The sequence below is a fragment of the Schistocerca gregaria genome, chromosome 4 (assembly GCF_023897955.1).
Source record: "Schistocerca gregaria isolate iqSchGreg1 chromosome 4, iqSchGreg1.2, whole genome shotgun sequence".
Taxonomy (NCBI): domain Eukaryota; kingdom Metazoa; phylum Arthropoda; class Insecta; order Orthoptera; family Acrididae; genus Schistocerca; species Schistocerca gregaria.
In genome coordinates this window covers 467,132,776-467,147,893 of record NC_064923.1, presented here as the reverse complement: position 1 = coordinate 467,147,893, position 15,118 = coordinate 467,132,776, and the positions used below count along the sequence as shown (strand labels likewise).

Genomic DNA, 15,118 nt, shown 5'->3' with positions numbered 1-15,118 from the left:
ACACACACACACACACACACACACACACACACACACACACACTTTTTTTCTTATGTCTCCCATATTGATTAGAGTATTTTGAAAGCCAGTAGTTGATTTTCATGTCTTTAGGTATTAATTACCCTGTGTGATGTACACAGTTTCCAGTCTCGGTGAATGTGGGCCTTCTTATTAATTTGAGAATAGATTTTATAGTTTTATTTTAGCTTCATGGATGTTGATAATTTTCTTTAGTTTATTGTAACCTTTCTTTCCACTGAAATTGCTCACTAGAGCGCTTAAAGTGCATGCCCAATCTACATTCTGTTCATGGCTATGGTGTGTAAAAGAGAGCACGGATATACTTCGCACAGTTGGGCGGAATTTTCCGACGATTCTGGATGTTGCTTTGCCTAACAACAGTTGAGAGAGCATTTGTACACTGCCATGCAGATGGCGCAGCCAAATGGGTGCTTGTTCACTTGTACTTACGCTGCCAATTTGCAGAGTGCACATGTGTGATGCCCTTCAGCCACCACCAGAGTTGGGCAAAATTTATTTGAATGACAGATAACAAATATAGGTAAAAATTGTTGTTTATTGTCCATGATTAACAAATATTATTCGAAATGCCTTACACTTAAATGAATAAAAACAGATTATTCCTCATCTGTGAATAAAAATATAGGGTTTTCATAATTGAAGTTCCAGTTTCAAATTGCTGTAGAAAGCGATCAACTGCTCAGAATGACATCAAATTTGAGCAGCATATTATTGATGCAGCGGGAAACATGGAACAAAAAATTAATTAATTAATGAAAATTTTACCAGTAGATGGCACTGTATGTGTCTTAACGTAAGGGGTGTTGGCTACAAATGAGAAATGAATTGTAGTATGATAACTACGCTTTGAATTGCACATTACACCATCCATACTGTTCAAAGTGCATGGCAGCACAGGTTTGGCAGTCAATAGTTGTGGCACCGTTAGTTACATTTGCCCATCCACCATGACCGAGCAAGGTGGCGCAGTGGTTAGCACACTGGACTCGCATTTGGGAGGACGACGGTTCAATACAGTCTCCGGCCATCCTGATTTAGGTTTTCCGTGATTTCCCTAAATCATTTCAGGCAAATACCGGGATGGTTCCTTTAAAAGGGCACGGCCGATTTCCTTCCCAATCCTTCCCTAACCCGAGCTTGTGCTCCGTCTCTAATATCCTCGTTGTTGACGGGACGTTAAACACTAATTGGGACTTAATTGTCTTGTTTCCAAAAACAGCATATAAATCAAAATGACATGGGCTTCTAACTGTCGTGAGATTGGTGCAAGTAGTGTTCAATATGCTGTCCACCATTTTCTGCCACAACTTGATATTGAGAAACAGTACATCCCAGAGGAGATCGTAGTGCCTGAGGGGTAATGTTCAGAATGCATTGCACAGTGTGCACCTCTGATTCAGCTACATTCATAACTGAAGCACTGAACACACAATCTTTCAGATAACTCCACAGCCAGAAGTCACATGGATTAAGATAAGTGATTTGGACTGCTAGGCTGTAGGGAAATAATGGCTGATAAATCTAGCATTTCCAAAATGCCTCTGCAGCAGCCGCTTCACTGGCTGTGTAATGTGCGGAGGAATGCCACCTTGCCTAAACATAATCGTACCCAGACATTCATACCATTGAGGGGTTGGAGTGACGCTTGCTGTGCAAAAGACTGTCATAGCATTCACCAGTGATTCTGCAGGTAACGTGACCCACAGGACACATCTCCTCGAAAAAATACAGCCCTACAATAAACTATGCTGTCAACCAGCAGGACACAGTCACTTTTGCAGAATGAAGTGATACCAGTTGATGAGCATGCAGATTTTCCATTGCCCATATAGTGTTACAAGGTAATGGAGGTCAGAGCATGCTTGTATCCAGCACAGTGGCTGACTACTGTGTCTGTGTTCGTATTAACAAAGAACAAATAAGCCAAAGTAAATGACCAAGAAATGGATGAGATGCGACTGAGGTACAAATGAGGTGGAATCTGGTGTCACTGGTCCATTTTATAACCTGTGTAGTGTGGCTGTACAGCTAAAAATGTAGTCCATGTCGCCAACACTGCAAGGAAGCAGCACCGAGCTACCCCTATTAAATCTTTGACAGGGATGAGACCTTTTGTTGCTCTAGGGTTGCACTTTCCATGTGACACCAATGTGAGGACAAGTACATAAAAATTTCCTTCTGTGACCACTTGGACCACAAGCAAAATTTGAACGGGCACAGCTTTTCCTAATGGCCAACACCCTATTGGAATTTTCAGTAAAAGTGATTTATCATAATCACATAATTATTCTGACAGTTGCATACTTACACAACACGTTGGTAGTTTCAGAATTTTGCAAGTAATTAATTTATTAGGCTACATCTGTAATCAAGTTTATGGACTTGCTAGATGTACATGTGGTTGACCTGTGATAACTCCAAATGATTTTGTCAGTTGTGGGAATCTGCGACCATAATTTAGTTGTATTGATTTATAACGTGCTCTTTCTTTGTATGATCTGGATGTAATGGTTGACTTGGCCTCCCCAACAACATTATGAATCACTCCAGAAAAGTCCCTGCTCTCCGTCTACACTAATGAGCCAAAATATAATGACCACCTGCGTAATAGCTTGTTTGTCAGTCTTTGGAATACATTGCTGATTCCGTGTATCGAGGATCCGACAGTTTGCTGGTAGGTTTGGGGAGGTACGTGGCATTAGATGCCTATGCACAGGTAATGTAACTCGCCTACACAGATGGGTTCCATAGAGTTTACATTAGGCAAATTTGGTCACCGAGACATCAATCCCACCAATATGTGTCTGTGGTATGCTGCACACTTGGAGATGCCGTTCACCTCAATGATTGTGTTTGTGGAGATGACCAGTGACCTACTGTAGCAAAAAAATGTGATTCACCTGAAGAGCCAAACACATTTCCATTGATCGACAGTCAAATCCTGATGGTCTTGTGCTCGCTGCAATCATAATTGATGTCGTTGGTTCAACAGTGAACACTTAGGGATGGCCTGCTGTGGAGCTCCATGTTCAACAATGTACAATGAACAGTGTGCTGTGAAACATTTGTGCATGCATAAGCATTGTACTGTTTCAGCAAGGATGCCACAGATCACCATCTATCCTACTTTATCCATTTTTTGCAACCTATATCTTTGCTAGGGTGATCTGGCATCCATATCTGCTCCACTTACATACTTTTGTTACCATGTCACATCCCCACAAGACCATCTGATGACATCCAATATTGCAGTGGACAGTGGTCTTAATGTTTTGGCTTATCATTGTATAACTCAATAACGGCAGTTAAAATCCCCATCTGGTTGTCACAATATAGGCTTCTGTGATTTCCTTAAATTGCTTAAGATGAATACTGGGACACTTCTTGTGAAAGGGTGTAGCCAATTTCTGTTTCTGTTATTCCTCAGTCTAAGCATCTGATAAGTCTCTAATGACTTTATCAGTGATGGGACTTTGAACCCTAGTCTTCCTCCTTTCTATGATCATTTTATTAATGGTGTATTGCTGCTGGCATCAGTATGTTAAAAATATTTTGTAATGTGCATGTGGCTATTACCATAGTCTCACACCTAATGAAGTTTACATATTTAACTGCGAAAATAAACTGAGGCAAAATAAATATTCTGTAGTGAATCGCTTGATGATCATGGCATTAACAGTGCCCTCTGTATTTTTCAGGCCATGTTTTGACACTGTACAATTGGGGTGGTGCAATGTTTGTTAGTGGCTCACAAGATAAGACTGTAAGATTCTGGGATCTGCGGACCCGTGGGTGTGTGAATATGGTGACACCGGCTACAGCACCAGGAAACAGAGTAAGTCACAATAATATTAATTCTAACTTTGTCAAACACTTGAAAGTTCAGGATTGAATAATGACAATATTATGGAAAGGATGGCGCTACTCACCATATAGAGGAGACGTTGGGGTCACAGAGACGTGCAACGAAGAGACTGTCAAACAAGTAAGCTTTCAGCCAAAAAGGCCTCCTTCCAGTTTAGATCTTGATATGTTGTTTGTTGTCTAGTTCGGAAGGAGGCCTTTTTGGCCAAACCCTTACTTGTTTGACAGTATTTGTGTTGTTCCTATGTGTGACTCAACAATTCTATTGCGATATTGTTTTATTTACAAGCACAAAAATTTGTTCTTAATAAATAGTAAGAAACTACAAATGAAGAGGGTAATTTCTCACATCAGTATGATTTGGTGTGCAGACCAGCCATAGGTGACTTGAATTCTAAAAAGCTGGCAAAGTTCAGGTAAGAATGCTATGCAGTGTGTTTAATGGCTGGTGGTTCCATTCAGCAGAGTGTGACTATAATGGACAAAGGATAAAACCTAGGCAGCTTTGTGTGTAAGTTAGTCTCTTCCTTAATAACAACTGGTTAGGCTCAGTCGTGTATCCATTTTTGAGTGATAACTGTAATCCCTCCTACATAACTTGGATGAAAAGTGCCAAGATGAAATAATAAACTGTTTTGCTCAAGAATAAAGCCACCTATCGAGTAAAAAGAAATGATACTATCCTCTTCAAGATTTTTTGGATGGTGTAGGACCAATTTCTGAGGGTTACCCTGAAGTAGTTATCTAAAGTCATGCTGCCGTGGACAGTTGGCGTAGAGTGCATTTTTCTGGATAGGAGTTCATCACACAACTCCTTCTTGTGTGCCTATAAGTGATTTTTTTTCTTTCCCCACTGGTGTTTGACACTCTCCTTGTCTCTGTTGGAGGCAGTTATATATGAACAATGCCTGGACTTGAAATTATACTTCCTGTAGAAACTGTTATGATGTTGAAAACAGTTTACAATGATGTTACAGGAAAAACTCAAGTGTATGAGTAGTTTTCACTCTTCAAAATGGCAAATCGTCAATTAATGTTCCAGAAGTCCAACAACTGCCGAAACAGGTGAAAATTTCAGTAGAATTCAAATTTGTGAGCTTGTGCTTGAATACTTACAGCAGATAATTGAAAATATAGCAGAGTTAATTGGATTGTATTCAAGCTCAGTGCAGCAAATATTAATGATACATTTAGGAATGAGAGGGATTTCTGCCAAATTTGTGTTTCACATTACGACCAACCAGCGAAAAGGGCATGAAATGGGAGCATGTTGTGCTTTCAAAGAATTTTATAAAACTAAACCCACTACTTCTTCAAAGATTATTAGTGATGAGAAGTCATGGTGCTATTGTTATGTTTCTGAAAACAAACAGTAAAGTTCACCCAAGAAAAGCTCATTAAACCAAAGGTGGTGCTCATTTATTTGATGTGAGAAAGAGTGTGGATGTATCCTCCACCATGCCAGACAGTTCTCAGGTTTTCTGTTTGGTGGTTCTGAGATGATTACATATTAGTATGCGTAAATAAACACACTATCTGTGGCAGATCCATTTTTTCCACCATTGCAAGGCTCCTGCTGACACAGCCTTCTCGGGGCACCAGTGTTTGGTCAGAAACAGCATTACTACTTTGCCACCTGCATCTTACTCTCCTGAAATAGTTGTGTGCAATTTCTTCTCATTTCTACATCTGAAGAGGAGGAGTCATTGCAGATGAGTATAGAAAATGTTTCCAACAAAGGACACTCTGACTGGACTAATGTATTGTGTGTAATGGAGAGTACTTGGAAGGTGATAAGAATTTTTGCTAAAACAAAAGACGGTAAAGCTTTGCTATGTGATCCAAGCCATTCTGTAATAGATGAATTGTGTATTTTCCTCGTTTATAACTTTATACAAATGTTTAATACTTTCCTTATTTTTGGCATTTTTACTACTGAGGGGAAGGAAAACAGTTCATAGTTCAGTTTGAGTGTTGCCTAGAAAATTCTACATTGGAGACTTTTATTGTTGGTACATAACACATGTAAAATAGAATTCATTGCATTGTGTGTCATGTGAATTAATTATTTAATTTTATAAACTTTCGTGCCTTTCTGATCTTGTGCTACCTAATTACGTCAATTATTAGCTCTCTTGTTCAATCATCACAGATAGCTTCTGTTTATGAAATGCTGTATCACATAATCTGCTTTCTGGTACTCACTTTGCACTGTCTCTTACTGTATTGTCCTTTCTGTCTTTCAGGGCTCACCAGTGACTGCTGTGTGTGTTGATCCTTCAGGCCGTTTGCTTGTCTCTGGTCATGAAGATTCTTCTTGTGTTTTATATGATATAAGGGGTGGGCGTAATGTGCAGTGCTTCAAGCCGCACTCTGCTGAAGTTCGGTCAATACGATTTTCCCCCAGTGCCTACTATCTTCTCACTGGTGGATATGACAACAAATTAGTCCTCACAGATCTACAAGGTGGGTGCACATGGTTAAACTACATACAGTATCAATGTATTTGCTTTAGTTCTGAATAGTCTGCTCCTGTTAGCTGAGTGGTCAGTGCGATGGAATGTCATACCAAACGCCCGGGTTCGATTCCTGGCTGGGTCGGAGATTTGCTCCACTCAGGGACTCGGTGTTGTGTTGTCCTTATCATCATCCTTTCATGCCCACTGACACGCAAGTTGCTGAAGTGGCATGAACTTAAAAGACTTGCACTAAACGAATGGTCTACCTGACGGAAGGCCCTATCCACATGGCATTTCCAGTTCTGTAAGTTCTGTATAGCCAAACTTCTTCAGGAGACTGACCTCCCTCCCTCATCTCTCATTGTCCATCTGCTTTCCTCCCTATGTCTTTTACATCAATCTTTGTTTGTTTGTTGTTGCAAATTCAGATTCCGTAGCAGTATTGTAACCATAAGTTGATATACCATAAATAAAATTTTCCTGTTTTCCGTGAAAACTGACTGCAAGGAAGAAAATGAAAGGGCACATCATTGCATATACTATTTTTGTTCAGAAATGCATACAAGTTGAATACACTTAATAGTTGAACCACAAATGTTGTGGAAATCATGGTGCTATTGATATTCTGTTTTCACAGACTGGACTGATAGTCAGGTACTCATATTTTTATCCAATCAACAAATTATAATAATACTTAGAAATTGTATTTTTGCATGATCATACACTATTTTAAATAAAACAATGCCTGTTGATATTAACAGGCTAAAAGTAGAGTAAATTAGAATATCAATGGCGGTGTTTTTGGATTCTAGTATGAGCCATTTATGAGATATCCTATTTTGAAAACTTTCTACGTCAACACTTCTACAGTACGCATAGTAGCAGACACTAAAGAACAACATGGGTGTGTAAAATGGTTATGTAGATTCTGACAAGTAATGAGAAACCGTTATGTTCAGAATGACCACAGGCACTGGCAGTGCATGCTTCCAGTGTGGCGTGGAATGACTGCTGCACACTTGCGACCAGTCTGCAGTAATATGTCATTGGCTACCATTAGGTGTAGTTGGTATGTCTTTGTAGATAGCATCTGTCACCTTTCCCCTAAGAAAAAAGTCTACTGGCTTCAAGTCTGGAGAATGGGCCAGTCAAGGTATAGACCCTCTGTATCCATCCAATGATTTGGAAACAATTCATGGAGATACGCTATAGTACTTGGTGCACTATGCATTGGACGGCCTTCATGTTGGTACCACATGTTCCTCCTAGTTTGCAGAGGAACATCTTATAGCATCCGGTTAGGAGACTGCAATAGTTGGGTACGTTTAATATTCCATCTGTGAATAACGGACTTATGAGCTGATGGTTCAGTGTCCCACACCACATGTTTACACTCCATGGGTGCTGACAAACCCTATGGGATTGTCAACAGACCACTAGTGCATCTTTCAGAAGTTTACTTGGCCATTATTGTTAAATGTGACTTCATCATTAAACAAGATACATGATATACATCTGGAGTATCCTGTCTTAATACCCATGTTCAGAATTTAACACGATTCTCATAGTTGTTTCCATGCAGCTCTTGATGGAGAGAAATGTGATAGGGATGAAACTTGTGTTGACGGGGAATGTGTAAGACACTTGCCTGATTCATGCCACTCCACTTTCAGTTGCACAGGAGGTAACATGCGGATCAACTGCAACAGCAGCAAGAAGATTAATGTGCCTCTCTTCTGAAACCACTTACTTCCTTGTGTTATGTTGTCTAGGTGTTATATTACTACTTTCATGTAACTGGTTGAAGAGGTTGATAAATAATTGCCGAGATGGTTAACATCCCTTGGGGTATCGTGCTGCATACATCGTACAAGAACAAACTGCATTCTTCTTACAGTCTCCATACACCATGAGCATGTTCGCTTTTTCTGCATAGGTAGATCGCGTAATCCTCTCACGACCTACTGCTCGGACTATCACACATTAACTGACTAGCAAGTTGCAAAGCACTTGGGGAACATACTAGCACACAGTAAGAAAACACAACAATTTTGTACCTAGTGGTTATGCAGGTTGAATGGTAGAAACAAGTGTCAGTGCGGAAACTTTTTAAGCAATAATCCTGCAACAAACACCACTGACATTCTAATTTACCCTACTTTTATTTTGTTAATACCAATAGACATTGCTCCATTTAAAAAAGTGTATGTTCGCACAAATATACACATCCCAAGTATTATTACAATCTGTTGGTTGGCTAACAATACAAGTCCCTGACTATGAATCCATTTTATGAAAACTGCAGATCAGTAGGACTTTCCATATCTGCAACATTTGCCATGCGAATTTTAGGTGATTCATATTGTATAAAGAGACCATATGTATACAAGGGAAACAACTTGTGTAAACATGCCGCCCTGCTATCATTAGTTGAAACTCATTGTGAGAAAGAAAACAAAACCATACAGCACAGCACAGCAGAGCATTTTCTTTCTTGCACTAGGCAGTAACGGAGAAACTGTGCATTGTTGTAAAAAAAAATTACATAGATTATTTCAGTTAATATTTCCAGTGGAGTATTATATAAAAAGTTGAATTACATTTCCATACTTTTGGTTACAACATTAAACAACAACTTGTCAGTATGTAGTAGTATAGGCTTGCAATTGTTTCTCTCCTTCAGAGGTGCCATTCTGACATTTCTGTCTCCTTTGTATGTGTTGTTAGTTATTTGTATCCTCTTTCTATTTTCAGTGTTAGCTAAATTTATCATGTCTTGGAGGTTATAAACTCCCCCCACCCACCACGATCTTTCCAGTTTCTAAATTTAGACCAAAGTTGAAATAATCTGTGAAGTTTTATTAGATACCATATGCACTCAGTGTTCCAATTTTGCAGAAAATATATGTCAATAACATGGAATGCCATCTCTAAATTTGTGTACAAGGTATTTGTTTTTAAAAATTTCTAGGTGATCTGACTCTACCTCTGCCAAGTGTTGTCGTGGCACAGCATCAAGACAAGGTAATTTCGGGGCGTTGGCATCCAACTGAATTCTCATTCCTCAGTACGAGCGCTGACAAGACTGCAACTCTATGGGCTTTGCCTCCTGTTTGAATCTCATTTTATCTTTTTTCTTTGTATGTTAACAGTGGCAAATAATCCTTTTAAACTAATTAATTTTTGATGTTTAATATCAGATGTACCTGAGGAGAAAATTCAAACTGTGTTAGTACCTCTTGTACAACATGCTTGTTCTAACTTTGTTGGATACATAGCTTTTTTCAATGTGTATGGTATTTTTTGGCTACTGTCAGCTGCACTTGTGTAGATCATTGTGAATATAGATTCTATTTTCATAAAAGTAGATCTTAATTCACTCCGTACACATCTTAAAATTTTATTCCTCAGTGGTTATTGAGTTTGAGTTCATTGTTTTGATGTTACTGTTCCAAGTACCATTTGTATAATCAATGTTAACAAGCAGTGCTGATGTAGGAAACAATTCACAAAATATTAATAAAAATATATATGCTGAAAATTAATATGAAATAAGAGAGAGAGATACAGCACATTTTGCTCTTTATTTTCAATAAAGAATTTGCAAGGCAAGATTCTTATTCTTATACAGAATCGAACAGAATTTTAACTCAGTATATGATGTAATAATGATGCTTCTTACTGAAGAAAATTCAATAGTTTCTGACAATGCAGGTCTTGTAAGTTTTTATTTGTAGGAATATGTATATAATGTACAGTGCATACAAGTAACATTGTTTCTGAATTGTGTGTGTGTGTGTGTGTGTGTGTGTGTGTGTGTGTGTGTGTGTGTGTGTGTGTGTTTTCTGTACAAGTGTAAGAGATTAGAGAGATTCTTATGAATTGTTTAAACATTATTTTTGTCACCTTGTGCATGTTATGAGTTAAGTGAAGTTTTCATTAATATTGCCTGTATAGAAATCTGCGAAGTGTTAAACTGTATATCATAATCGTGTAGTTAAATTTGCAGCATGTAATGTAAGATAAATGTTTTCTGTAACAGAGTAGCTTCAGAATGCTTTTTATCATTATTTTACAAGTTCATGGATACTCAGTATTTTAGACAATTTTTTTGTAGTAACCAATGATCTTCATTAGAATAAAACAAAACTTTTTCATTGTTATTGAAAAGTATTTCATTTTGGTGGTGAAATTTAAACTATTGTATGTATGGATTCCAGGTGCCTTCATTTGCAGATACTATGTGTGACAGCTCCTAATCATTTGTCATTTTCAATCCACTCAAAATAGCAAATGTCTACTGCTGTATTTTTTTCTATGTGCAAATTAAACTGCAGTGTAATAACAGATGAAAATTGAAATATGTTTTATTGACCCTTCCAACTATTGAACTCAATATAATGTAAAAAAAATGGGTACTGTATTTTGTACCTGGATGTGAATAACAGTTTATCAGAGTTATGTGTTTTTAACCACAAAATTACTCCCATGAAATAACAAACTTTTTGTAGGGACTGGCAATCTCAAAAGGATGGCTCCATTGTTTGACCTCAGCTGAAAGTTTCAGTGCTGGAAGTACTGGAAGACACTGCTTACAACAGTTCAGTGCACAATAGCTCCCAAATGTTGGCTTAAAATTTTGTTACCCAGGGTAACCACTATTGATAGATACCTGATGACAACTAATGTTAGCAATGGCAAACAGTAGTAGTAGTAGTAGTAGTAGTAATAATAATAATAATAATAATAATAATAATAATAATAATAATAATAATAATAATAATTATTATTATTATTATTATTGTAAGTATACCAAAAACATAGTGTATTAGTGGTCCATTTTATAGATGACTTTGTGCTATCATAGTTATTTGAATAATTATGCTTCCAAAATGGTTGCACTTGAATAGGACAAAATACAGAAATCAAGATGGAGATTCTGGAAACTATGATTTCTTGGGAGCAGCGATTTACATTTTCCGTGTTTGAAATAAGATAGTATTTGCCAATAGAAGTGCTGTCAAATGAGTGTCTCAACCTGTTACTTAACACTGTCAGGTGAGATAAGGAGAAATGGAAAATATTATCTCAACAAATCTTCTATTACAAAATTTTAGTGCACAAGAAATTAATACCCTCTCCATTGTTTCCTTAAGTAACCCTAACATGCCCAATATTTACTGCACAGTACTGGATATTTCCTAATAATACTGGCTCTGTGCGAGCAGTATTGACAACTAGCGCAATAGATTGAAGGTGACTGCAGAGCTAGCCCAATTGTCTGTTGTCTGCCCAATATACTGTATTTACTGTATTAATGTGATATTATGCAATACATCACAGTTCCTGCTGTGACTTTGTGATTTGCAGACATGGAGACAGCAATGCCATATGAATGAATAAGGAAAGACAGGTGAAAGAAATCGTCTGTTGAACTGCTTTTAGCAGAGTAGTTTGATTATATACTAGGGGGTGCTGAAAAGTAATGCCTCCAAATTTTTATGTGAAAACTCTGGCGTCTGCTCAAGTTTGTTACCACAACAACATATATCTATTATGTCCACTGGTTACTTGAAATTCCGGGATATGTAATGACTTTAAATTCTGAAATGTAATATTGATAATAAGGTCTTTTTGCATTCAGTCAGTGACTTTTCACTCACTGCCCTGTTCAGCATTTTGGAGCCTACACATGACTAGAAAGCCTTATAAATAAAGCAAATGTTGTTAACATTCTAAATCTTTATTCTTCATATCTACATATTTAAACATAGTAACTCTGAGGATGAATACATTTCTTCCAAGAGATCAGTTTGTTGATACCATCACAGTAGAATTTTTGACTTTAGTGATGAAGCTCCGTGACTATCAAAGTGAAGCCCTCGAAGATGTTCTTTGAGTTGTGGAAACATGTGAAAATCGAATGGGACCAAGTTGGCACTGTATGGAGCATGATTGATGTCAGTGAACCCAAGGCACTGGATTGCTGCACATATTGCAGTGATTGTGTGTGGTCTGGCATTGTCGTAATGAAGGATAGGGTGCTCCATGTGTGGACAAACTCTTTGAATTAGAAACTTAGATACAGCATGCTGTTTCTCACGCACTGCCATTGTTACCTACACACCACCATGTTACATGCTACAATTCGGAGCCTTTTAGCAGCGCAGGACTGCAAATATGTAGACATGAAGACTACAGATATAGAATGTTAATGATGATTGTTTTATTTAAAAAGCTGTAAGAGTTTTTGCATAAAAAATTTGGAGGCAATGTTTTCCAGCATGGTCTCATTTGTAATACTTATTCAGGGTTTAGCTGTAGTAACATTCAACAGAAGTGCTTAAATGCAGGGAAATAACACTGCAATTGCAACTGCTTATTTACTCATTTCAGAAGCTTGAATTATCTATTGAAGATTACATAACAGCACAACGTACCAATTCTCTACAATAATGTATCATACTCTTTTTGGGTTTGTGGTTCTTTTCCAGCATTGTGAAAAGCCAAATTCGATGAGTGTATGGACAGTATCTTTTCTGTGTACATAAGAGATAACAAGATTCACCCATTCACTGAAATATTCCTTGTTCATCCTTAAAATATTCTGATAGTAATGTTGCTCTACTGAAAGATCTTAGCGTTTTGGTATGGCTGTATTTAGAACACCATCCAAGTCTCTTTTTCACCCATTGCTGCTTCCTCTTCCTTTTCTTTTTGCAGCACATAGTGATTGCAGTAGCAGTACATCAGAGTTCAGCACCAACAACTACACTACAATGGCATAAATATTGTGCTGTTCTTGACCTCAGACTTTCTGCAGTATACTGTCACAGTATTATTGCACAATAAATGTTGAGCATCTGAGATTTCACATCTTTCATATTCAGCATGACATTTGCATAAAGTGTAGCAGCTCTGACTGAATCAGTTGCCACACTTTTTCTCTCGCTTCTACAGTGAAGCTTCTAGGACAGTATTTACTGCAAAACAATTGGTTCTTCATAGCTTAATGATAGTCCTGGTGGTGCATTTCTTTTATGAGATTTAAAATAGAAATAAAATTTCTCCAGCTTTTTAACAAAGATTTTTTTTACAGTCTGATTACAGAACAATTATTTTGTAAGCATAGTATTGTGGAGGGAGTTGTTGATTATCTGCCAGTGTTGAGATGAACCCCACTGTTTATGGAAGTATGAACTTGATGTTGGAAACTTGAGAACTTTTAGATATTTCTATTAAAAGTTTTTAATTACAGTAAATGGCACTAATTTAGGTTTCTCCTTTTGTCTATTATTTTGTTATAAGATTTGTATTGAAGCTGAGGTTAATTTAGCAGTATCTTTCTTGTTGCCTTAAGGTAAGTAAATAGTAAGTCATCAGTGAGTGAGATGTGGTTACTCTGTTCAGGCAGTGCTTTTCTATATTAGCTGCCAGGATCGAATCCATCATGAGGAGCAAGAGACTTACACGACTCGTTGAATATCTCACTCATTTTCCTCAACTTCCACTGACCAGATTACTTTCCTTTATTCCACATTATATTTATTATGTTTATTTTCCAGCCTTTTTTCTAGCCTGAACACAACAGATATCTGTATTTGTTTGTGTTGTGTATTCAGTGGTTTCATATACCTTGAAATGATTTAGTACTGTGATTCAAAATTCCTTTATAAGCTACATAAGTACATGCAACATTAAAATTATGCCAACAGGAATTATTGTTATTTCTTCGTGAATACGAAAACAGTAAGATAGCTGATAGAGCAGTGTTTGTGAACAAAATATTTATAATGTGATTTTGTCCATTACAAATGGTTTTGTGAAAGCCTGTGACTGTGGAAATAGTAAGTTTGTTCCTAAATGACTTTTCTACTTCCTGTCACCATTATCTTTTATTCATATTTTTTGCATTACATGTTTTGGAAAGTGATTCCCATTTTCAAGTGTTTTTTCTCTTTGTACCATGCCATTTTTATGTAATGTTTCTGATGTGTGAGGTTCTGGTTTGTTTTATTGACTTTACTGCAACATATTTATGCACTTTGCTGTTCATTTTTTAATACTATAGAGTGTAATAATCAGTTTGGTACTTCAGCATTATATACTTACAGTAGATGCCAAAGAAATTAACTACCTATATTATTCCTTATTAATCAATGATTTTCCCCCCGGCATACCATTACTCATCCTTGTAGTTTTGATTGTCTTTCTCAAAATAGTATCGTTTGGATGTGATACTCCTGTCCAACATTTCTATCAGTCTGCAAAGACATACTGGAAACAATTTCTTTAAAGGTCCTTCAGAATAATCTCTGCACCTTCACTATCATTTCTGATAAAGGGAAATGTCTCCTACAAAGGTGTCTACTCAGGTTATGGAATAGAAAAAAGTTACATGGAGCTAAATCTGCGCTACTTAGTACTAACATTTACCACGTGTGGCCATGCATTATTGTGGTGCAGCATCCATCTTCTTGGCTGGATGTCTGCTGTTTTGCTCCTGATCTGGACTTTCAAAGGTTCCAGTGCATCCCGGCTGCCTTGTACAGTTATAGATGAGTATGCAAGTACAACATGCTGACAAACAGTTCCTCGAATATAAAAAAAAATAGAGATGATATAATGTAATTGGATAGATAAAAAAATTTACTCAACAAGCAGTGGACAGTTTGTAAACCTTTGGGGCCAGTGGCTTCTTCTTCTGGCAGAAGGAAGGAGGATGGGTGAAGGTGTCGTGAATCACAGTAGAG

General features: G+C 37.4%; 1 protein-coding gene across 2 annotated transcripts in view; it reads left to right on the top strand.

Moving 5' to 3' along the window:
* The window catches only part of LOC126268205 (WD repeat-containing protein 47), a 635,268-nt gene extending 624,556 nt beyond the window's left edge, over window positions 1-10,712 (top strand). For both annotated transcript variants that reach the window (XM_049973832.1, XM_049973831.1), the window contains 3 exons: window positions 3,741-3,877; window positions 6,153-6,372; window positions 9,337-10,712. In XM_049973832.1, the coding sequence (XP_049829789.1) occupies window positions 3,741-3,877; window positions 6,153-6,372; window positions 9,337-9,482 (503 nt within the window). In that variant the 3' untranslated portion in view covers window positions 9,483-10,712. The remainder of the gene's footprint in view (window positions 1-3,740; window positions 3,878-6,152; window positions 6,373-9,336) is intronic.
* The last annotated feature ends 4,406 nt before the right edge of the window (window positions 10,713-15,118 follow it).